This window comes from Chiloscyllium punctatum, chromosome 3 (assembly GCF_047496795.1).
Source record: "Chiloscyllium punctatum isolate Juve2018m chromosome 3, sChiPun1.3, whole genome shotgun sequence".
In the NCBI taxonomy this organism is placed as follows: domain Eukaryota; kingdom Metazoa; phylum Chordata; class Chondrichthyes; order Orectolobiformes; family Hemiscylliidae; genus Chiloscyllium; species Chiloscyllium punctatum.
This window is the reverse complement of record NC_092741.1, coordinates 15,138,434-15,161,877: the sequence shown is the minus strand read 5'-3', so window position 1 is coordinate 15,161,877 and position 23,444 is coordinate 15,138,434. Positions and strand designations below refer to the sequence as shown.

At 41.4% G+C, this 23,444-nt stretch overlaps 1 protein-coding gene across 1 annotated transcript in view; it reads right to left on the bottom strand.

Moving 5' to 3' along the window:
* The window catches only part of LOC140453953 (dynein axonemal heavy chain 8-like), a 1,210,036-nt gene that overhangs the window by 563,995 nt on the left and 622,597 nt on the right, over positions 1–23,444 (bottom strand). The window contains exons 33-35 of the mRNA XM_072548830.1: positions 22,724–22,837; positions 18,489–18,551; positions 7,793–7,893 (exon numbers count right to left, since the gene is read on the bottom strand). Of these exons, the coding sequence (XP_072404931.1) occupies positions 7,793–7,893; positions 18,489–18,551; positions 22,724–22,837 (278 nt within the window). The remainder of the gene's footprint in view (positions 1–7,792; positions 7,894–18,488; positions 18,552–22,723; positions 22,838–23,444) is intronic.

Here is a 23,444-nt window from a genome sequence, read left to right as displayed (position 1 = left end):
ACCTAAAGATTCCTCTGTTTCTCTGAAGTTCCTAGTGTCCTTCTATTCATTGAGTGCTCTCTTATCTTGTCATATCTTCCAAAATGCATCAGAATTAAATCCATCTGCCACTGATCTGCCTAGCTGATCAACCTGTCTCTATCCTTTAATCTAAGGCTTTCTTCCAAACTCTCAAATATCTGGCCAATCTTCATGTCTTCCACAAATTTATTTTGTTGACTCCAGTAACATTTTCTACTGTATTGTTTATATGTATCAGGAACAATAAAGGACCAAGCAGTGATCCCTATGGTTTGTCACTGTGATTATATCCTTTTGGCTTTTAAATTCTCAGTTTAAGTTCTGGAATAATAATTCTGCATTTGTTGTTCTCTAATCCTCTGACACCCCATCTGTAGACAGAGAATTTGAACATTTATGTGAGAGCCCCTGCAATTTCCTCCCTTGACGTACCTCATCTGGCACTGGCAGTTTATTCATTGTAAAGCTTGCTAAAACTGCTGATACTTCTTTCCTCTCAATGCTCACTTGTTCAAGTATATCACAGTCTCTGATTTCCATGTCTACATTGCCCTTCTCTATTGTGAATACAGATATAAAGTAGACACTTAAAACTTCAGTTATGTCTTCGGACACACAGAGACCACTTCTTTGATCAAAATGGATCTTACTCTGTCTCTTTTTTATCTTTTACTCGACATTTACTTACAAAATGCCCATCAGCGCTTTCTCATTTCCCATCTTTGCTCTCCTAATTTGTTTCATAAATAACATACACTTCTCTGGGGTATCTACTGTTTTGACCTCTCCGTATCTGTCAAAACCATCCTTTTCCTTCCTTATTCATGCTTGTACATCTCCTAACATCCAAGGCCATTCGATTTCTTGGTTCTAATCTTCACCTTTACAGAAACATGTTGGCCATGCACTCTTACTATTTGAATATCTCCCATAGTTATAGAGTCATAGAGATGTACAGCATGGAAGCAGACCCTTTGGTGCAACTAATTCATGCTGAGCAGATACCCAAAATTAGTCTAGTCCCATTTGCCAAGTCCCACTTGGCTCATATCCCTCTCAATCCTTACTATTCATATACTCATCCAGTATTAATGTGGAGTTTTCTTAAAGTAGCAACTTCCAGTCCACTTTGGCCTGATGCTGTCTTCCCTTATTGAAATTGGTTTTCCCCCAGTTCAGAACCTTTCTTTCTGCTCCGTCTTTTTCCTTTTCCAGAATTACCTTAAAACGTAATGAATTATGGTCGCTATCAATTAAATTCTCCCTTCATTGCACATTTTGCACTTGCCCGTCTTCATTTGCTAACTTCAATCCAATACTGTCCTTCTCTAATCAAACTTTCTATGAACAGAATTAAAAGGCTCACCTGGACATATTTTAAAAAGTCGGTCCCTTCTAAGCCTTTCATAAATTGTCTCTCCGAGTTAATATTGAGAAAGTCAAAGTCCTCTTTTATTATTACTCTATGTATTCCTCTTCTGACTTTAGTCTACCAATCTATCTTCCTATTTCTACTTGACTGTTTGGGGTGCACACCCAGCCAAGTGATCACCCCTTTTTTGTTTTTATGTTCTCCCCATAGGGCTTCATTTGAGGAAACCTCTGAGATATCATCCTAATTACTGCAGTAATTGACTCCTTGATCAATACTGTGACACAAGCTCCTTTTTTATATCGTCTCATCTGAACGTTCCATACCTTGGAATATTGAGCTGTCAGTACTGTCACTTCCCAAACAATGTATCACACTCCCATGCTTTTATCAACGCCCTCAAATCATCTGCCTCACGAGCATTAAAGTAAGTGATATCCAAATACTGGATTAGTGGTGCTGGAAGAGCACAGCAGTTCAGGCAGCATCCAACGAGCAGTGAAATCGACGTTTCGGGCAAAAGCCCTTCATCAGGAATAAAGGCAGTGAGCCTGAAGCATGGAGAGATAAGCTAGAGGAGGGTGGGGGTGGGGAGAGAGTAGCATAGAGTACAATGGGTGAGCGGGGGAGGAGATGAAGGTGATAGGTCAAGGAGGAGAGGGTGGAGTGGATAGGTGGAAAAGAAGATAGGCAGGTTCGACAAGTCCGGACAAGTCAAGGAGACAGTAACTGAGCTGGAAGTTTGAAACTAGGATGAGGTGGGGGAAGGGGAAATGAGGAAGCTGTTGAAGTCCACATTGATACCCTGGGGTTGAAGTGTTCCGAGGTGGAAGATAAGGCGTTCTTCCTCCAGGCGTCTGGTGGTGAGGGAGCGGCGGTGAAGGAGGCCCTGGACCTCCATGTCCTCGGCAGAGTGGGAGGGGGAGTTGAAATGTTGGACCACGGGGCGGTTTGGTTGATTGGTGCGGGTGTCTCGGAGATGTTCCCTAAAGCGCTCTGCTAGGAGGCGCCCAGTCTCCCCAATGTAGAGGAGACCACATCGGGAGCAACAGATACAATAAATGATATTGGTGGATGTGCAGGTGAAACTTTGATGGATGCGGAAGGCTCCTTTAGTGCCTTGGATAGAGGTGAGGGAGGAGGTGTGGGCACAGGTTTTACAGTTCCTGCAGTGGCAGGGGAAAGTGCCAGAATGGGAGGGTGGGTCGTAGGGGGGTGTGGATCGGACCAGGTAGTCACGGAGGGAACGGTCTTTGCGGAAGGCGGAAAGGGGTGGGGAGGGAAATATATCCCTGGTGGTGGGGTCTTTTTGGAGGTGGCGGAAATGTCGGTGGATGATTTGGTTGATGCGAAGGTTTGTAGGGTGGAAGGTGAGCACCAGGGGCGTTCTGTCCTTGTTACGGTTGGAGGGGTGGGGTCTGAGGGCGGAGGTGCTTGTAGGGTGGAAGGTGAGCACCACCAGACGCCTGGAGGAAGAACGCCTCATCTTCCGCCTCGGAACACTTCAACCCCAGGGTATCAATGTGGACTTCAACAGCTTCCCCATTTCCCCTTCCCCCACCTCATCCTAGTTTCAAACTTCCAGCTCAGTTACTGTCTCCTTGACTTGTCCGACCTGCCTATCTTCTTTTCCACCTTTCCACTCCACCCTCTCCTCCTTGACCTATCACCTTCATCTCCTCCCCCACTCACCCATTGTACTCTATGCTACTCTCTCCCCACCCCCACCCTCCTCTAGCTTATCTCTCCATGCTTCAGGCTCACTGCCTTTATTCCTGATGAAGGGCTTTTGCCCGAAACGTCGATTTAGCTGTTCGTTGGATGCTGCCTGAACTGCTGTGCTCTTCCAGCACCACTAATCCAGTATTTGGTTTTCAGCATCTGCAGTCATTGTTTTTACCTAAGTGATATCCAGCCTTGCCACATTTCCTTGTGCCCTAAGTTTATTGTATTCGCACTGCCTTCTGGATTGATTTGGTTGATCTTCCATATTTATTTGCATAACTGCCCCTACTGTACCTTCTTTCTGCATGCCATCCCCCTATCAAATCAGGTTAAATTCCCACCAAACACACAAGCAAAACTCTCCACAAAGATTTTTTGGGTCCTCTCCTCTTCAAACCATCATACTTATATAGTCTCACCTTCCCCTGAAAAAGCCCCATAGACAAGCTATTCGTCCTGCTCCAACTCTTCAGTATTCCTCTGATCAGACACCTATTCCTATACTCACAAGCATGTGGAATCAGGAGTAATTCAGAAATTGCAATCTTTTAGGTCAGGTATTTCAATCTACTGTTTAGCTTACATAAATGCTTATTGGAGGGCCTCATCTCTTTTTCTAGACATATCATTGGTCCCAATGTGAGTCACTGACCATTTGCCATTCCCTTTCAGAATGCCCTGTAGCCACTCAGCAAAAGCCATGGACACAGGGACGCAACATGGCATCCTGCCACCATTTCTGCAGCTCTTGTTTTACCACTTTCTCAAATGAGATGTAAAAGGCTTCTACATCCTTCTCATCAAATTTCGGCAGTCTTTGTATATCTTTAAACAGATCCCCACCAGTCCTTTGGCTACAATGGGTTTGCTCATCTGTACCCCTCACTATTGAATCTTCCATCAATATTTTTCTGTCTCTCTTTCTGTTCCCTGCTTTTCTACCTAGACTCTGGCTGCATCCCCACAGGAAGTATCATTCTCTCTATTTTCCAACACAAAAAATCTATTCTTGAGTGAGATGCATGCTGAGGCTTTCCTGATGATCTGCCTGTGTTCATCCGTCTAACTGATGGTCACACATTCCCTCTCTACTTTAATTCATGGGATATGGGCGTCACTGGCTGGACCAGCACTTATTGCCTATCCCTAACTGCTAGAAGGCAGTTAAAAGACAACCACATTGCTGTGTAACTGGAGTCAAATATAGACCAGACTAGAATGGCATATTTCTTTTCCTAAAGGACATCAGTAACCAGATGAGCTTTTCCTGATAATCGACAATGGTTTCATGGTCATCAGTAAAATCTTATTTCCAGACTAGGATTGAATTGAAATTCCACCATCTGCCATGGTTGGATTCAAACCCAGATCCCCACTAGGCCCAGACTAGATTAATAGTCTAGCAATAATACTTCCAGGCTATTGTCTCCCCCAATGCCTAACTTCATTTCCTTAAGCTAAAAATGTACCATCCATTTAACAGGAAGCCTTGTGGATGCACCGCAGTGCCTCCAGCTGACCCCCAAGCTCTAAAACCTTCAAACCAATGGCACCTCTGCATCCAGACTGCCAGGAGCATTCAACATTTCCATATACTACAGGTTGTGTAACACTGACTGAGCTCCTGTGCCATACCTTGTTTTAATCTGAAACTTACTTCCCTTAACTTTAATTTCAATCACTTTCTCTTCTCATACTTCGGTTTATTTATTTTCTTGTACAATATTGGCCCTAACTTTCACTTACTTTTAGTGCTTATGAATTAATCCACCATTGAAAAACAATACAACTTTCTAATTCAAAGCAATTTACAGATAGTCCGGAACAACAGTTTGTTACCCTCCAATGATCTTGCAGATTTTCTATAATGTCACTCTTGTTTTTCCAAAGTCAATACAGGCTGGTTCCCAATTGTGCTTCTGCTTCTCCCAGGTAAGTGGGAGCCTTGGGTCTGATTTATACTCTCCCCAAATGCACACTGCTCCCACACAAATCTAATGTCTCTGCTACTGCCAAACAAATTGCCTGCCTTAGAAGACATTAATCCAATTCCTGCTCGTTGTCCACAGATCTTCCTATATTGTGATGATGCTGTCACTTTAACAAAGTTATTTTGCCCTTGGTTGTATTTCAGAGAGGTTGTAAAGTCAGAGGTGCCAAAATGTCTGAAAAGACCCAAGTTTAACAATGGCAAGGAAGTGGCCAAATCTCCCAGTTCAGGTTTTTTCTAGTTTGGTTTAGTTGTAATAGTGAGAAGCTGCTTGTTGCTGTAGCAGCAAAGCTGCTGTGATGCAGAGAAAGATGATTTTTGACTGCCTTTTCTCTCTGAAATCTCTCCTGACTGTAAGAACCTGTGTTTGAATTTATTTTTTGCCATCAGGTGTGTTTGTGGGATGTTTAGGGAATTGGAACAGCTTCTTAGTTAAGTTGCTGTCTCAGGTCAGTTAAGTTTTCTGATAACGTTATTCAAATTTCCATTTTCTTTAGTTTGTGTTTCAATTATTGTGTTTAAATAAACTATTTTGCTTAAAGCTGAGTATCACACCTAGAATATCCACTTCACAACTGCCTTTAAAATGAAAAGAAGTGAGTTACAGTGACTGGAGCTCATCCATAATAATGGTGCCAAAACCAGATGGTACCCAATGGCTATGTGTGGACAATCACAAAGTCAATGCAGTTACAAAGTCTGATTCGTATTTGATTTTACATTTGGGAGCGTGTATTGAGAAGGTGGAAACAACTTATACTTCTAAGTTGGACTTACTCAGAGGGTTCTGGCAGGTACTTTATCTGAAAGAGTGAAGACAATTTCTGCTTTGTAACACTGAATGGACTGTGTCAATTTAAAATAATGTAATTTGGTATGAAAAATGAGCCAGCCACATTTCAAAGACTAGTCAATCAAATCATTTCTGGATTACTTGATTGTATGGTATACATCGATGACCTGGTGATTTTTAGTCACACATGGAAGGAACATTTGCAGCATTTATGAGAATTATTCAACTGACTTCAGAAGGCAGGCTTGGTGATTAACATGGCTTACAGTGAATTCGTCAAAATCCATGTCACGATCCTAGGCTATGTTATCGAACATGGACAGATGGCCTGACAGAATGTGAAATCAAAATGTTATTCGGGAGTTTCCTGTACCATCGACATAGAGAGCAGTACTATGATTCCTGGGATTGAGTGGGTTTTATCACTGAATTAATGAAGAAGTGCAAGAAGTTGATGGCCTGAAAGCTATGTTAAGCACTGCCCCAGTATTAGCGATACCTGTGCAAAGCTATTCAAGGTCACTATTGATGCGAATGATGTGGGCTTCGGTGCGTTACTCTTACAAAAAGATAGTGAGAAGATAGAAAGACCTATCAGATATTTCTCCAGGAATCTGAACATTCATCAACAGAAATATATTTAATAATTGAGAAGGAGACCTTGAGCTTGGTGGTGGCATTACAACATTTGCACATTTATGCTGCCAGTAAAGTTTCTGAGACAATCATTTAAACCCATTAAAGTTTTTGGAGAAATTTATGGACAATAATTCCAGAAGCTTATTATTGCAGCCATTCAACTTGAAAATTATACATGTGGCAGGATGAAAAAACGTAATTGCTATGCATTTTCGAGACTTGGTTAACAAAACAGAGGCCTTCAGTGACAGGAATAAACAGACTGAAATAGAATACAGTAGTGCATGTTTGCATGGTTTTTGTGATGTATATGATTTGTAGTCTACTAATACAGTAAGACGGAGAATCGACGTTTCGGGCATAAGCCCTTCTTCAGGAAGGGCTTATGCCCAAAACGTCAATTCTTCTTCTCCTTTGATGCTGCCTGACCTGCTGCGCTTTTCCAGCAACACATTTTTAAGCTCTGATCTCCAGCATCTGCAGTCCTTACTGCCTCCTAATACAGTAAGACTAAGGATTTAAAATGAAGCCATCTTTGCATAGTGAAACTGTATTGGGGAAGGTGTAATGATACTGTCACTTTAACAAAGCAATTTTGTCCCTGGGTTTTTTAAAGAGAGGTTGTAAAGGCAGAGGTAGCAAAACGTTTGTAAGGACCCTAGTTTAACAATGGCAGGGGAGTGGCCCGTTCTCCCAGTTCAGCTTTGTTATAGTTTGGTTTGGTTGTAACAGTGAGAAGTTGCTAGTAGCTCTAGCAGAGAAGCTGCTGCTGTGCACAGAAAAGTTCCAAGTTTCAGCAGATGATTTTTGACTGACTTTTCTCTCTGAAATCTCTCCAAGCTGTAAGAACCTATGTTAGAATTTACCTTTTGCTAATGGTTGTGGTTATGGGGTATTATGGGAATTAGAACAGCTCCTTAGTTAGATTACTGCACCAGGTCAGTTAAGTTTTCCAATAATTAAGTTGTTCTAAATTCCGTTTTCTTTTATTTGTGGTTCAACTGTTCTGTTTAAATAAATTCTGTTTTGCTTAAAGCTGAGTGGTTTGACCAGCTGCATCACACCTGGAATATTCTCTTCATGTCTGTCTTTAAAATAATTAGAAGTTAGGGTCTGGGCTACCTACTTAAGATATTTTGAGGGGGTCTGGCCTGGTCCATAAGAATATTCAAATTTTTTAAAAAAAGATTCCTTACATAAGTATTCAGGGCATTAATTCACTCACACCTATCATAGATGAAATACAACTTACTTATTTTTCTGCAGTATTTCATAGTCTTGAACCGGCAATCCAAATAAACGCTCTCCAGATGAGTATGTCACAAACTTTCTCCATAAGTCATCAAACCAACTCTGAAATAATTTATGAAATGAGGATTAGTGCTTGCGTTACTGATTCTTAGCATTATGATCATAGATTACATTCCTTCCTCTTATCTGCAAATTTTTAAATTTTGTTTGCTCTCATATAAGTTTAAGTTGCTGATTCGAATTGCAGCTGGAGTAGACCATACAGTCCCTCAACTCTATTCTATCATTAAATTAGGTTAAGTCTGATTGTATTTTAACCCAAGCTATCCATCTCAGGTACAGAGAGCAATTAATTAAACATGTGATATTTTAAGTTTAATTAGTAGAGTCATAGAGTTGTATGGCAAATCTTTTGTCCAAGATTTCCATGCGACCAGATATCTTAAATTAACCTAGTCCCATTTGCCAGCATTTGGACCATATCCCTCTAAACTCTTCCTATCATTTACCCATCCAGATGCCTTTTAATTGTTGCTATTGTACCAACCTTTACCACTTCCTCTGGGAGCTCATTCCACACCTGCACCACCGTCAGCATGAAAAAGTTACCCCTTAGCTCCCTTTTAAATCTTTCTCCTCTTACCTTAAATCAATGATCTCTTGTTTTGGACTCCCCCCAACAGGAGAAAAGACCTGAGCTATTTATGCTAATATGGCCCTTATGATTTTATAAATTTTTTATAAGGTTGCTACTTAGCCTCTGATGCTCCAGGGAAAACAGTCCTAGCCTGTCCAGTCTCTCCATATAGCTCAAATCCTCTGACCCTGGCAACATCCTTGTAAATCTTTTCTGAGCTATTTTAAGTTTCACAACATCCTTCCTGTTGCAGGGAGATCAGAATTGCATGTAGTGTTGCAAAGGTAGACTTACCAATGCTCTGTACAGCTGCAGCATGACCTCTCAATTCCTATATTTAATGCACTGACCAATAAAGGCAAGCTTACTAAAGGCCTTCTTCCCTGTCCTTTCTATCTGCAACTCCACTTTCAAAGAACTTTCAGTCCCAGGTCTCTTTGTTCAGGGATTTGGTACAAGAGCAAGGAGTTTATGCTGAACATTGTTAGACAGATGAGCACCTGCCAGAAAGGGTGTAAGTTTCTAGAGAGTGTCTGGACAGTTTCCTGCAGCAATAAGTCTTGGATGCGATAAGGGGACAAGCAATTTTGGATCTAGTAATGAGCAGTAAGCCTGTCTTGATTAGTGACCTAAACATTCATGAGCATCTGTCAAATAGTGAGTATAATGTGATTGAATTTCATGTCGCGTTCATAAGTGACAAACAAAAAAATGGCTCTAGAATTCTGGGTTGAAGTCATGCAGACTTTAATAGGATGAGGCAGAGATTGTCCACAGTAAACTGGAAAGCGTTGCTAATAGATAAAATAATCAAGGAATTTTGGAAGGTGTTCAAAGAAATATTTAATGCTATCCACAAGCTGTTTATACCCATGGAAAAGTCCCTCCTCACAGAAAATACAGCCATGGACATCTAAGGAGTAAAGTAGCAGCATAAAATTAATAGGAAGGGCTAATTAAAATGCGAGGAACAGTACACATACCACAGAATGGGACAAAAACAAAGATAAACAAAGGGCCACAGAGTGACTTACAAGAGTGGCTAAAATGGATTATGAAAGAAAATCTGCAAGAGACAGAAAAGACAGGAAGAAGAGATTTTGTAGTTGTATGAAGGCTAAATGTGAAGGCTAGTTTAGAGTACTATTGGCCAACTGAAGGCTGAGACTGGGAATATTGTCAAGTCCATGGGGAAATAGAAACATGCTGAATGATTATTTTGCTTCAGTATTCCCAGCAGAAAGGAGAAAGCTTGCCAGATGTCTCAAAGAACTTAAGAGAGGGACACGGTCGAAATAAAAGTAATTTATGTAAATCATCAGTAATGGGGAAGTTAATGGAACTGAAGAGTCACAAATCCCCAGGACATGATGATTTCCATCCATGGATATTAAAGGAGATAGGAGAGCACATTGCTGTTGCCCTCACCATAATCTTTCAGTTCCCTGGATTCAGGAGTTGTACCTCTGGATTGGAAATATGCTCATGTCATGCCGCTCATTAAGAGAGGAAACAGAGGGAAACCAGGGAATTATAGACAAGTTAGCCTAACATCTGTGGTGTGAAAATTGTTGGAGTCTATAATCAAGGATAAGATAACTGATCATCTCAAAAAAATTCAGTTAATCAGGGAGTGTCAGCTTGAATTCATGAAGGGTGGGTTATTCCTGACAAACCTCATTGCGTTTTTTGAAGAGATAACAAAGATGGTCGACACAGATAAGTCAATGGATGTTGTTTATATGGACTTCCAGAAGGCTCATGATAAAGTATGTAAAATCCCCAATTTACCTAACTTTCAGATCCATATTAGTATAAAACACTGAGCAGATTTTTCTACTGAACAAGAGTCAATATTTATTAAAGTAAAAAACTCTAGCTGCAGGGAAACAGTCATAAAATGTTGGCATGTAATGCTACTAATTGAAACTCTAATCCTTTCATATACTACCTCTTATACATACAAAAACAGACAAACAGACAGGACAAAATGGATTATTTGGCAGAGGGTCAGCATGTTGTTTTCATTATCTTATTCAGATGCTGGCTGGCTATTTCTTAAAAAGCTTCTGACTTATCATTTAAAAGTCATGGTTTACAACAACTATTGCAAGAAAGATAAACTGGTTTTCTTCAGTTTTCCAGTGAGTTTTGACTCAGAGAAAGTGAGGACTGCAGATGCTGGAGATCAGAGTCAAGAAGCATGTTGCTGGAAAAGCAAAGTTGGATAGGCATCACCCAAGGAGCAGGATCCAAGGATTCCTGATGAAGAGCTCATGCTTGAAACGTCGACTCTCCTGCTCCTCAGATGCTGCCTGACCGGCTGTGATTTTCCAGCACCACACTTTTCGACAGTGAGTTTTGACTGCAGAGAACAGAGAGACTGCTCCTGAGCTGGGTAAGAATCACACACTTCTCCCTCTCTGTCTTTCTGTCAATTGTTTCCCAGTTCCATGTTGTTCACTCAGCTGAAAACTAACTATAAAGTTGTTGGCAGACAAAAAGAATGAAGGAGGGCTTATGCCTGAAACGTTGATTCTCCTGTTCCTTGGATGCTGCCTGACCTGCTGCACTTTTCCAGCAACACATTTTCTACTATGACACAGTGCCTACAATGGATGTTAGGTTATCCGCTTTCAGAATGTAAGCCACTCTTTCAAACTTTACTTTTAAAACTCTTTCTCATTTCAGTTTACATGCTTTGAAAACACAAAATAAAAATATGTGGTCTTTAAAGGTGGATGAATGAGAGGACTGCAAAGGGAGGAGAAGCGGAGAAGAAAGGAGCTGCAAAAAGGGAAGAAGAGGTTTCAAGAGAGAGCATGAGGGATGATAATTGGGATACAAGTGGGCTCCAAATGGGACAGAGAGAAAGAGGGATGCAAATAGTTAAGAAGGACGGGTTTGTAAAGAGTTAAGATGAGGTCAACTACTAGGGAGTGGAGACAAAACCCAAAGGGGAAAAGTAGGGGTCTGGACAGAGTGGTTGGTAGAAGGAGGCTATGATTGCAAAAGTGGGAGATAGAGACTGTAACCGGAGGGGCAGATGGTTCGAAATAAGGCTGCAAGTCAAAGGATGGAGAAAGGGGTTTCAAAAGATAGAGATAAAACCTACCAGCAAAGGAATACTTAGGTAAATAGAAGTCTGGAAAACATGAAATCATTCAGTTAACTAATTTGTTCAAATTAGTATGGAATATCTAGCTTACGTTTGCATACGTTCATGAGTTACAATAAGGGGAAGAAATGCAATGAATTCTATTGTAACTACCACTGTTTCAGTTGTTAAATTTAAATCTGGAATCAAGTACTAAGGGTGTTTAGTTGCTTTGTTTCATTTTATCAGCATTGCACATATATGATAGAATTGCATTAGCTGTGATTAACCAGTCTTCAGGAAGTGTTAATATGATTTCTATCTTGTATACAAATGTGTGAATTATTTCATTAAAAAAAATTTTGTTAGTAACTTATTCCTGTTGCTTTATACCAATTCAAATACAGTGGTGTATAGGAAATGAATAATTTAGAGTCATAGAGATGAACAGCTTGGAAACAGACCTTTTGGCCCAACTTGTCCATGCTGACCAGATATCCTGACCCAATCGAGTCCCACCTGCCAGCACTTGTCCCATATCCATCTAAACCCTTCCTATTCATATACCCACCCAGATGCCTTTTAAATGTTGCCTCCACCACTTCCTCTGGTAGCTCATTCCATATACGTACCACCCTCTATGTGAAAAAGTTGCCCCTTAGGTCTCTTTTCCATCTTTTCCCTCTCACCCTAAATGTACGTCCTCTAGTTCTGGACTCTCCAACCCCAGGGAAAAGACTTTGTCTATTTACCCTATCCATGCCCCTCATGATTTTATAAACCTATAAGGTCACCCCTCAGCCTCCGATGCGTCAGGGAAAACAGCCGCAGCCTATTCGACCTCTCTCTATAGCTCAAGTGCTCCAACCCTGACAACACCCTTGTAAATCTTTTCTGAACACCTTCAAGTTTCACAATATCCTTCCAATAGAAAGGAGACCAGAATTGCACACAATATTCCAAAAGTGGCCTAACCATTGTCCTGTACAGCCACAACAAGACCTCCCACCTCCTGTACTCAATACTCTGACCGATAAACAAAAGCATACGAAACTCTTTTTTTCACTATCCTATCTACCTTGACTCTACTTTCAAGGAGCTATGAACCTGCACTCCAAGGTATCTTTGTTCAGCAACACACCCTAGGACCTTACCATTAAATGTACAAGTTCTGCTAAGGTTTGCTTTCCCAAAACGCAGCACCTCGCATTTATCTAAATTAAACTCCATCTGCCACTCCTCAGCCCATTGGCCCATCTGATCAAGATCCCGTTATAATCTGAGGTAACCTTCTTCACTGTCCACTACACCTCCAGTTTTGGTATCATCTGGAAACTTACTAACTATAACTCTGATGTCGACATCCAAATCATTTATATAAATGATGAAAAGTAGTGGACTTCGCAATGATCCTTGTGGCACTCCACTGGTCACAGCCCTCCATTCTGATGAACAACCCTCCACCACTCCCTTTGCCTTCTACCTTTGAGCCAGTTCAGTATCTAAATGGTCAATTTGCCCTGTATTCCATGAGATCTAACCTTGCTAATCAGTCTCTCATGGGAAACCTTGTCGAACGCCTTACTGAAGTCCATATAGATCACGACTACCATTCTGCCCTCATCAATCCTCTTTGTTACTTCTTCAAAAAAACACAATCAAGTTTGAGAGACATGATTTCCCACGCACAAAGCCATGTTGACTATCCCTAATCAGTCCCTGCCTTTCCAAATACATATACATCCTGTGCCTCAGGATTCCCTCCAACAACATGCCCACCACCAACCTCAGGCTCACTGGTCTATAGTTCCCTGGCTTGTCCTTACCACCTTCCTTAAATAGTGGCACCACAGTCTTCTGGTACCTCACTTGTGACTATCGATGATAAGAATATCTCAGCAAGAAGCCCAGCAATTACTTCCCTAGCTTCCCACAGAGTTCTAGGGTACACCGGATCAGGCTCTGGGGATTCATCCACTGGTTATGCGTTTCAAGATCTCCTCCCCTATGATATGCACATTTTTCAAGATATCTAATCTATTTCCCTACATTCTATATCTTCCATGTCCTTTTCCACAGTAAACACGGATGCAAAATACTTGCTCAATATCTCCCCCATCTCCTGCGGCTCCACACAAAGGCTGCCTTGCTGATCTTTGCGGGGCCCTATTCTCTCCCTAGCTACCCTTTTGACCTTAATGTATTTGTAAAAACTCTTTGGATTCTTCATACTCTATTTGCCAAAGCTATCTCACGTCCTCTTTTTGCCTTCCTGATTTCCCTCTTAGGTTTATCCCTACTGCCTTTATACTCTTCCAAGGATTCACTTGATCTATCCTATCTATACTTGACATATGTTTCCTTCTTTTTCTTAACCAAACCCTCAATTTCTTTAGCCATCCTGCATTCTCTATACCTACTAGCCTTTCCTTTCACCCTAACAGGAATATACTGCATCTGCACTCTTGTTATATTGTTTTTGAGGGCTTCCCATTTTCCAACCACCCCTTCACCTGTGAACATCTGCCCCCAATCAGCTTTTGAAAGTTCTTGCCTAATACCGTCAAAATTAACCTTTCTCCAATTTAGAACTTCAAACTTTTAGATCTGGTCTATCCTTTTCCACCACTATTTTAAAACGAATAGAATTATGATCGCTGGCCCCAAAGTGCTCCCCCACTGACACCTCAGTCACCTGCCCTATCTTATTTTCCAAGAGTAGGTCAGGTTTTATGCCTTCTCTCATAGGTACATCCATATACTGAATCAGAAAACTAAAATATGTAGTTCCCAAAGATCAAAAATTCATCCTGTATACAATTTTGAGCCCTCAAAATTAAAAATAAACTTCTGACCCTGGCTTCATGGGGTTAGAAATCAATGTCGAGAAATAACCAAATTCATTTCCTCAAGTTAATAGCACTGTCCGATCACATGTATTCTACTCAGTCAGGGGATGCCTTCTAACGCTGATGTGATGTAGCATTGTCTGAAACATACAAAGACCTGAATCTAACTGTATTAAGCTGTCTATCAAAAAGTCTCTGGGACAACTGCCACAACTTGGAGCTAATTCTCCAGACATCAGTAAGGAGGACTTTGTAGGGTAAACTAGGTACTGTGTATTTTGTAAAATCCAGTACCAATGTTGACACATCATTGTGATTTAAACTGTGGCATTTATATGTATAAATTTTAATGTTAGTTCCTGTAAGCTTGGATTTCTGATTTTAAATTAGTAACTTGTGTGTTATCTGTACACCTGAAGTTATTAATTAACTTAAGAGCATTCCTGAAAGTATGGAAATTTATTTGAAAAATACCTTTTGATGTCTGGATGTAGGGTGAATGCATTTGGTGCACTAATTGACCTTTGCTTATCTTAGATTGTTTGAGAAATATGATAAATAATGGGGCCTCAAAGATTTGATGATCAGTTCTGAAATCTGTTTTTCTTTAAGCTGAAGAGAAATGTCCTTACCGATTTAACTTTGAGTGGTCATGATTTAGAGATGCTGGTGTTGGACTAGGGTGTATAAAGTTAAAAATCACACAACAGCAGGTTATCGTCTAACAGATTTAATTGGAAGCACTAGCCTTCAGAGTGCTGCTCCTTCATCAGATGGGGAGTATAAGATTGTAAGACACAGAATTTACAGCAAAAGGTTACAGTGTGTTGTAACTGAAATTATATATTCAAAAAAACCTGGATAAAGACACAAACCCTTTCTCATATGCTCACACATACACTCACACACTGACCCTCTCACAGACTTACGCCCTTACCACTCTGAGTAAAGAACCTGTCTCTGACATCTGTCTTAAATCTATCACCCCTCAATTTGTAGTTATGCCCCCTCGTACAAGCTGACATCATCATCCTAGGAAAAAGACTTTCACTGTCTACCCTATCTAATCCTCTGATCATCTTGTATGTCTCTATCAAATCCCCTCTTAGCCTTCTTCTTTCCAATGAGAATAGGTAACAATGGTAACAATGCTTAAACAAGCAGCTGTGCTTGCAATTAGTATTAAGTTACTTACTTTTTCCAGAACATGTAGTAGCAATATTTTTAATCCTTTTAACAATGTTAAAAAGCACAAAAATAAGAAAGAAAACGTTTTTTTTCTAATGTATCAGGATTTCCTCAGTGTCCTGATGCACAACTTCAGTCATACACCCAATCTTTAAGTATGTAAAAGAGGGGGAGGTGTGGAATTGCTTGTCAAGGATAGTATTACAGTGATGGAAAGGACGATGGAGGAAGACTTGCCATCTGAGGTAGTTTGGGCTGAAGTTAGAAATAGGAAAGGTGCGGTCACCCTGTTAGGAGTTTTCTATAGGCCTCCTAATAGTCCGAGAGACGTAGAGGAAAGTATTGCAAGGATGATTCAGGAGAAGAGTGAAAGTAGTAGGGTGGTTGTTATGGGGGACTTTAACTTCCCAGATATTGACTGGGAAAGCTATAGCTCGAGTTTGTTAGATGGGTTGGTGTTTGTCCAATGTGTGCAGGAGGGTTTCCTGACACAATATGTAGACAGGCCAACAAGAGGTGAGGCCATACTGGATTTGGTTCTAGGTAATGAACCAAGCCAGGTGTTAGACTTGGAGGTAGGTGAGCACTTCGGGGACAGTGACCACAACTCGGTGACTTTTACTCTAGTGATGGAGAGGGATAAGTGTGCACTGCAGGGCAGGAGTTATAGCTGGGGGCAGGGAAATTATGATGCGGTGAGGCATGACTTAGGATGTGTGGATTGGAAAAATAGGCTTCAAGGGAAGGACACAAATGATATGTGGAGCTTGTTCAAGGAGCAGCTATTGGGTGTCCTTGATAAGTATGTACCAGTCAGGCAGGGTGGAAAGGGTCTTGTGAGAGAGCCGTGGTTTAATAAGGAATTGGAATCCCTCGTAAAAGGGAAGAGGGTGGCCTATGTAATGATGAGGCGTGAAGGTTCAGTTGGGGCGATTAAGAGTTATAAAGTAGCCAGGAAGGATCTAAAGAGAGAGCTAAGAGCAGCAAGAAGGGGACATGAAAAGTTCTTGGTTGGTAGGATTAGGGAAAACCCTAAGGCTTTCTATAGGTACGTCAGGAATAAAAGGATGACTAGGGTAGGTATCGGTCCAGTCAAGGATAGTAGTCGGAAGTTGTGTGTGGAGGCACAGGAGATTGGAGAGACACTAAATCAATACTTTTCATCAGTATTCACTCAGGAACAGGACATTGTTGCTGATGTGAATATTGAGTCACAAGTGATTAGAATGGATGGCTTTGAGGTATGTAGGGAAGAGGTCCGGGGAATACTGGAAAGGGTGAAAATAGATAAGTCCCCTGGGCCTGATGGCATTTATCCTCGGATCCTCTGGGAAGCTAGGGAGGAGATAGCGGAGCCATTAGCCTTGATTTTTATGTCGTCGTTGTCTACAGGAATAGTGCCAGAAGACTGGAGGATAGCGAATGTGGTCCCCTTGTTCAAGAAGGGGAGTAGGGACAGCCCTAGTAACTATAGGCCAGTGAGTCTCACTTCTGTTGTGGGCAAAGTCTTAGAGAGAATTGTAAGGGATAGGATTTATGAACATCTGGATAGGAATAATGTGATCAAGGATAGTCAGCATGGTTTTGTGAAGGGCAGGTCGTACCTCACAAACCTGATTGAGTTCTTTGAGAAGGTGACCAAGGAAGTGGACGAGGGTAAAGCAGTAGATGTGGTGTATATGGATTTTAGCAAGGCGTTCGATAAGGTACCCCATGGTAGGCTACTGCAAAAATTACGGAGGTATGGCATTGAGGGTGCATTAGAGATTTGGATTAGGAATTGGCTGGCTGGAAGGAGACAGAGGATAGTAGTTGATGGTAAAGGTTCATCTTGGAGTGCAGTTACTAGCGGTGTTCCACAAGGATCTGTTTTAGGACCATTGCTGTTTGTCATTTTTATAAATGACCTGGAGGAGGGGCTTGAAGGCTGGGTGAGCAAGTTTGTGGATGATACGAAAGTCGGTGGAGTGGTGGACAGCGAAGAAGGATGTGGCAAGTTACAGCGGGATATAGATAAGTTGCAGAGCTGGGCAGTAAGGTGGCAAATGGAATTCAATGTAGCTAAGTGTGAAGTCATTCACTTTGGTAGGAGTAACAAGAAGATGGATTACTGGGCTAATGATAGGCTACTGGGTAGTGTGGATGAGCAGAGGGATCTTGGTGTCCATGTACACAGATCTCTGAAAGTTGCCACCCAGGTAAATAGTGCTGTGAAGAAGGCATATGGCGTACTGGGCTTTATTGGCAGAGGAATTGAGTTCCGGAGTCCTGAGGTCATGTTGCAGTTGTATAAGACTCTGGTGCGGCCTTATCTGGAGTATTGTGTGCAGTTTTGGTCGCCATACTATAGGAAGGATGTGGAGGCACTGGAACGGGTGCAGAGGAGGTTTACCAGGACGTTGCCCGGCATGGTAGGAAGATCGTATGAGGAAAGGCTGAGGCATTTGGGGCTGTTCTCATTGGAGAAAAGAAGGTTTGGGGTGACTTGATAGAGGTGTACAAGATGATTAGGGGTTTAGATAGGGTTGACAGTGAGAACCTTTTTCCGCGTATGGAGTCAGCTGTTACTAGGGGGCACAGCTTTAAATTAAGGGGAGGTAGGTATAGGACAGATGTTAGGGGTAGATTCTTTACTCAGCAGGTTGTGAGTTCATGGAATGCCCTGCCAGTAGCAGTGGTGGACTCTCCCTCTTTATGGTCATTTAAGCGGGCATTGGATAAGCATATGGAGGTTATTGGGCGAGTGTCGGTTAGGTAGGCTTCGGTCGGCGCAACATCGAGGGCCGAAGGGCCTGTACTGTGCTGTATTTTTCTATGTTCTATGTTCTATGTTCTATGTGGAGATTGGAAGATTTGGCCAAGATTTTTCTTTTTTCAATGCATAATTTCTTTTCATTAATGCATTGCTCTGAAAATTAACTCTTACCTGAAAAATCTGTAATCTGGTACTGGCTTCTGCAGGTGGAATACCTGCAACCATTGGACCTTCCTAAAACAAGATAATATAACACAATGTTCACAGAAGTGTCAACATGTAGAGAAACAACAATAAATTTCTTTAATGGAATCTCAAACTAATAATCAAAATATAAAGATAATGTTACCAAGTGTAAACCAAGACTGAAATTAACACCTTATGTTTAGAGAGAGCTTTAAACTTATCAGCCATCGCTGTTGTCCTTCAATTCAAAGGTGACAGTTACCGGCTTCTCTTATAGAGCTTCACGTAACTCAAATGCCAAAACCAGACCATCACATTGTGGGACATTTCACAAGATAATGGAATCCAGAGAGCAGAATTTGCTTTCTTCTATTTTTTTCTCTGCTGCTTCTACCTCATAATTAAGGCATTTAAACTCAAACTATGTTGCAGAACGATGGAAAAATTGTTGACATTTGGAATAATTGGTCGCAAGCTCTTTCCAATCATTGATGTTAATGGTGTCTCTCTTCAAGGAGAGCGTCAGAGTATTTTTACAGCATTTTCTTTGTTCTCCCTTTTGAGAGCTTGGAGTCCATTTGAGAGCTTGGAAAGGACAAGTTTTGAATGAATACATATTGAGCTGCCTTTAAGAAACATACTAGTGTTTATTTGACACTCTTTCCCTTGTATACAGGCATGCAATTGAGGTAGCTGGTGGACTTTATGTGGCAGTTTTATGGATTGCTGATAGCCCATTATTGTTTACCAAAACACGGAAAGTGATGACAGGAACTGGTCTGTACTCCAGGCTATTTGGGGCTTGCAGTGTTCTTTGTTTAAAAAAATAAATCACTGGCTGAGTAGTTCATAGAATGCGGAGCTGGCTTAACTATTTTGATGCAGGATCTTCATGTCGATGATGGCCTATTGAGAGAGATGGCTGATGAAGTAGAAGAAATGTTCAATATTAGATTAGATTACATACAGTGTGGAAACAGGCCCTTCGGCCCAACAAGTCCACACCGATCCTCCGAAGAGTAACCCACCCCCCTATATTTACCCCTGACTAATCCAGCTAACACTATGGGCAATTTAGCATGGCCAATTCCCCTAACCTGCACACCTTTGGACTGTGGGGGGCAACCGGATCACCCGGAGGAATCCCATGTAGATCTGGGGAGAATGTGCAAACTCCACACAGTTGCCTGAGGCGGGAATTGAACCTGGGTCTCTGGCACTGTAAGGAAGCAGTGCTTACACTGAGCCACCGTGCCGCTCCCATATTCAAGACTTCTTGACATTGTTTTTAACATTATTCCTGGCTCTGCCTGGCATCAATAGACCTTTCAGAGAAACCTCTAAGATGATTAATGTCACGATGGAAATTGTTCTTAGCTGTAGCTATAAAGAAATATAATTATTCCCTTGAATATACTATCCCCTACACTTACATAATTCCTTTACTCTACATAGACATAAATATTCTCTCATACACTGGAACCATGGCTACTTCACTTTCCACTCTCTAGACTTGCCCCTATCCATGGAAGGATCAAGATCTTGAACCATTTAGGTAAAGGAAAAGCTAAAATCTTATTTGCGTGATTCATCATCTCCCAAATCATCTTTTAAATTTTTCTCCCCCAAAGACTCTGGGGGAAAGCCTGAAAGATGGTTTCACCAATTTCCTGAACAAGTACAACGTTTCTTTGGAGGATGTGGAAGGTCTATATATGCTGTTATGACGCAGAGCCAAACCCTTCTGTTAAATAAAATCAAACAACCAGAAAGGTGTGCCTCACCTTGTAATCTGTTAAAAGTTTAAGGGAGTGTAGGAGTACTTGCAATTTGTATTATTTAAAGAAAAATAAGAATTTATTTTCATAACAGAACACTAAACAAAAAGTATTAAAAGTCCAAGCCCCCTTTTCTTAACTAATTCCTATCTGACCCCAACTCTAAAAATGCTGCTCCAATAACACAATTATTAAACACTACATTAACTTAATCTCAAGTCTACACAGTCTCTATATTGTCCACTGTCTTCAATGTTCCGTCTGCTGATCTCCCTAGGTTGTCTTACTTTTTACTGTTTTTACAGTGTGTTTTGATAGAGGGTGCCTTCTTATTTCTTTGAGAGGAAGATGTTAGATGGGCAGTTAGCTCTCTGGCTCTACGGTAGTTGGTCTGCAGTTCGGTGGCAATTGCTCTCACCAATTTTCAAAATGAGTCAAAAAGTGTGGTGCTGGAAAGGCACAGCCAGTCAGTCACCATCCAAGGAGCAGGAGAGTTAATGTTTCGAGCATAAGCTCTTCAGTAGGAATGTGGGGGGTGGGAAGTGGACAGAGGGCTGAGAGATAAATGGGAGGGGGTGGGGCTAGGGAAGGTAGTTGGGAATGCAAATAGGTGGATGAAGGTGGGGGCTGATAGTGATAGGTCAGAGTGGAGAGTAGAGTGGATAGATGGGGAGGAAGATGGATAAGTAGGACAGTTCAAGAGGGTGGTGCCAAGTTGGAGGGTTGGATCTAGGATAAGGTAGGGGAGGGGAGATGAGGAAACTGCTTAAATCGACATTGATGCTGTGTGGTTGGATGGTCCCAATGTTTAAACTGTGCTCAGAAGACAATTAGCCTAGTGAAGCTTCTCTGAACTGCCTCCAATGAAATAATCTCTTTCCTTCAATAAGGAGACTAAAACTATTCACACTACTCCACTTGTGATCTCAACAGAACCATGTGCTATTGCAGTAAGACGCCCTTTGGCTGAATCCAGTCCATGCTGACTAAAAGGTCCATCCACATCAAACTCATCTTCTGAACCTTTCCTATTCATGTATTCAGCCAAATACCTTTACATTTTGTTAATGTAGCCAGCTCAACCATTTCAACTGACAGCTCATTCCATATGCATATCACCCTCTGTGTAAAACTTTTGTCAACCAGGTTCCCTTTTATTCTTTCCCCTCTAACCTTAAATTGATGCCCTCTAGTCCTCGATTCCCCAAACCCAGGAAAAAGACTGAGTGCTTTCACCCTATCCATGCCTCTCATGATCTTATATGAGTCTCTAAGATCCCCTCTCAGTCTCTTACGCTCTAAAGAAAAATGCCCTAGCTTGTCCAACCACTCCCTATAAAGCAGATATTTGAGTTCTGGTAACATCCTTGTGTCTTCTACACTTTTTTTTAAATATCTTTCCTCTTGCAAGGTGACCAAAACTGAACACAGTACTCCAGGTGAAGCCTCACCAATATCCTGTACAACTGCAACATAACTTCCCAAATTCTGTTCTCAGTAACCTGACTGATGAACACTAGTGTGTCAAAAGTTTCTTCACTGCCCTGTCTACCTATGACTCCACTGGCAGAGAACTGTGAACTCTGAGGTCCCTCTGTTCCACTACACTCCTTAAGGCACTACTATTCACCATGAAATTACTACCTTGATTTGACTTTTCAAAATGCAAGACCTCACACTCATTCCACTAGTCACAGGCCTGCAGTCCGACAAGCATCCTTCCACTATTACCTTCTGCTTTCTACCATCAAGCCAATTTTGTATTTAATTTGCCAGCTTGTCCTGGATTCCATGCAATCAAACCTTCCTGAGCAACCTACCATGTGGAGCCTTATCAAAGGCCCTACTGAAATCCACATGGACTACGTCTATTAACCTGCCTTCGTCAACCTTCCTGGTCACTTCATCAAAGAGCTCTAATAAATGTGTGATGCATGATCTCCCATGCACAAAGCCATGCTGACTATTCCTAATTAAACCCTGTCTTTCCAAATGCATGTATATCTTATCTCTCAGAATCTTCACAAGTAATTTACCGACCACAGATGTTAGGCTTATGGGTTGACCAGTTCCCAGGTTTTCCTTTGTAGCCCTTTTTGAATAAGGGCACAACATTCATTACCGTCCAGTCTTCTGGGACCTCACCCGTGGCTAACAATGATGCAAAGAAATCAGCCAAGGACCCCGCAATTTCTGCTCTGCCTCTTGCAGTGTTCCTGGATAAATCTGGTCAGGACATTTGAATTTTTCAATTTTCATTTTAATCCCACATCTCAAGCCTCTGAACTTGCACTTGCCCAATTGGGCGTGAATTGTGAGTTAAAATTATGACAAATTGATTGCTGACCCTGCAGACAGAGAAAAGAGTGGCATGCCGACTGTACATTAATCTATTTTGTAACATTAAGTTGGTTTAATATTGATTTTTACAGAAAAGCTTACCCTTTCATATTGTCGTCCATATTTGAGCACTTCTTTCTGGAAAACATCTACAGACTCCAGCAGATTAGCCTTAAATTTGGGTTGGACTTGGACCAATTCATCCTGCACATTTCTCTGTTAGGACAAACAATTATACCACAGTGTCAAAGATAAGCCCTGCAATCGTTTTGCGTCAAGTTAATCATGGGTAGTTTAAAACAAACAACCAGTTGAAAAGATCAGTGAAATGGAGTAATAGGTTTTGCTATAAAAACTGAAAGAATCTCTTGATTGATGTGTCTAAATACTATCTAATCCAAGGTTATTGACTTGCATTGAGCCGAGATTCTTGGAAGGATTTTCATCATGAAATCTTGCAAGCTTTCTTGCTGCAATAACAACCTATGGTGTCCCTCTCATCCAATATTTTTCCCATCATATAATTCTCCTTTCTTGGAACATCTTACCACTTAGCTGACATCCATTGAAAGACATGCATCTCGACAAGCACTATCATGTCGATTGGCATCACGCTGCATCAAAATCCAGCCAATTAAGCTAACCGACCCCTTGAGCTGAATAAGGTTTAGATAGGGCTATTGTTAATGTGATACCATTGCCCTTTGTCCTTCAACATCCTACTCCTTGCCTAGCCTTTTTGTGCAAAAGTGCGGGTATGAATGAGATGGTCAGCAATGTCTGGAGCAGGGAGGAGTGCAGCATATGGTGATCTAATGCACTG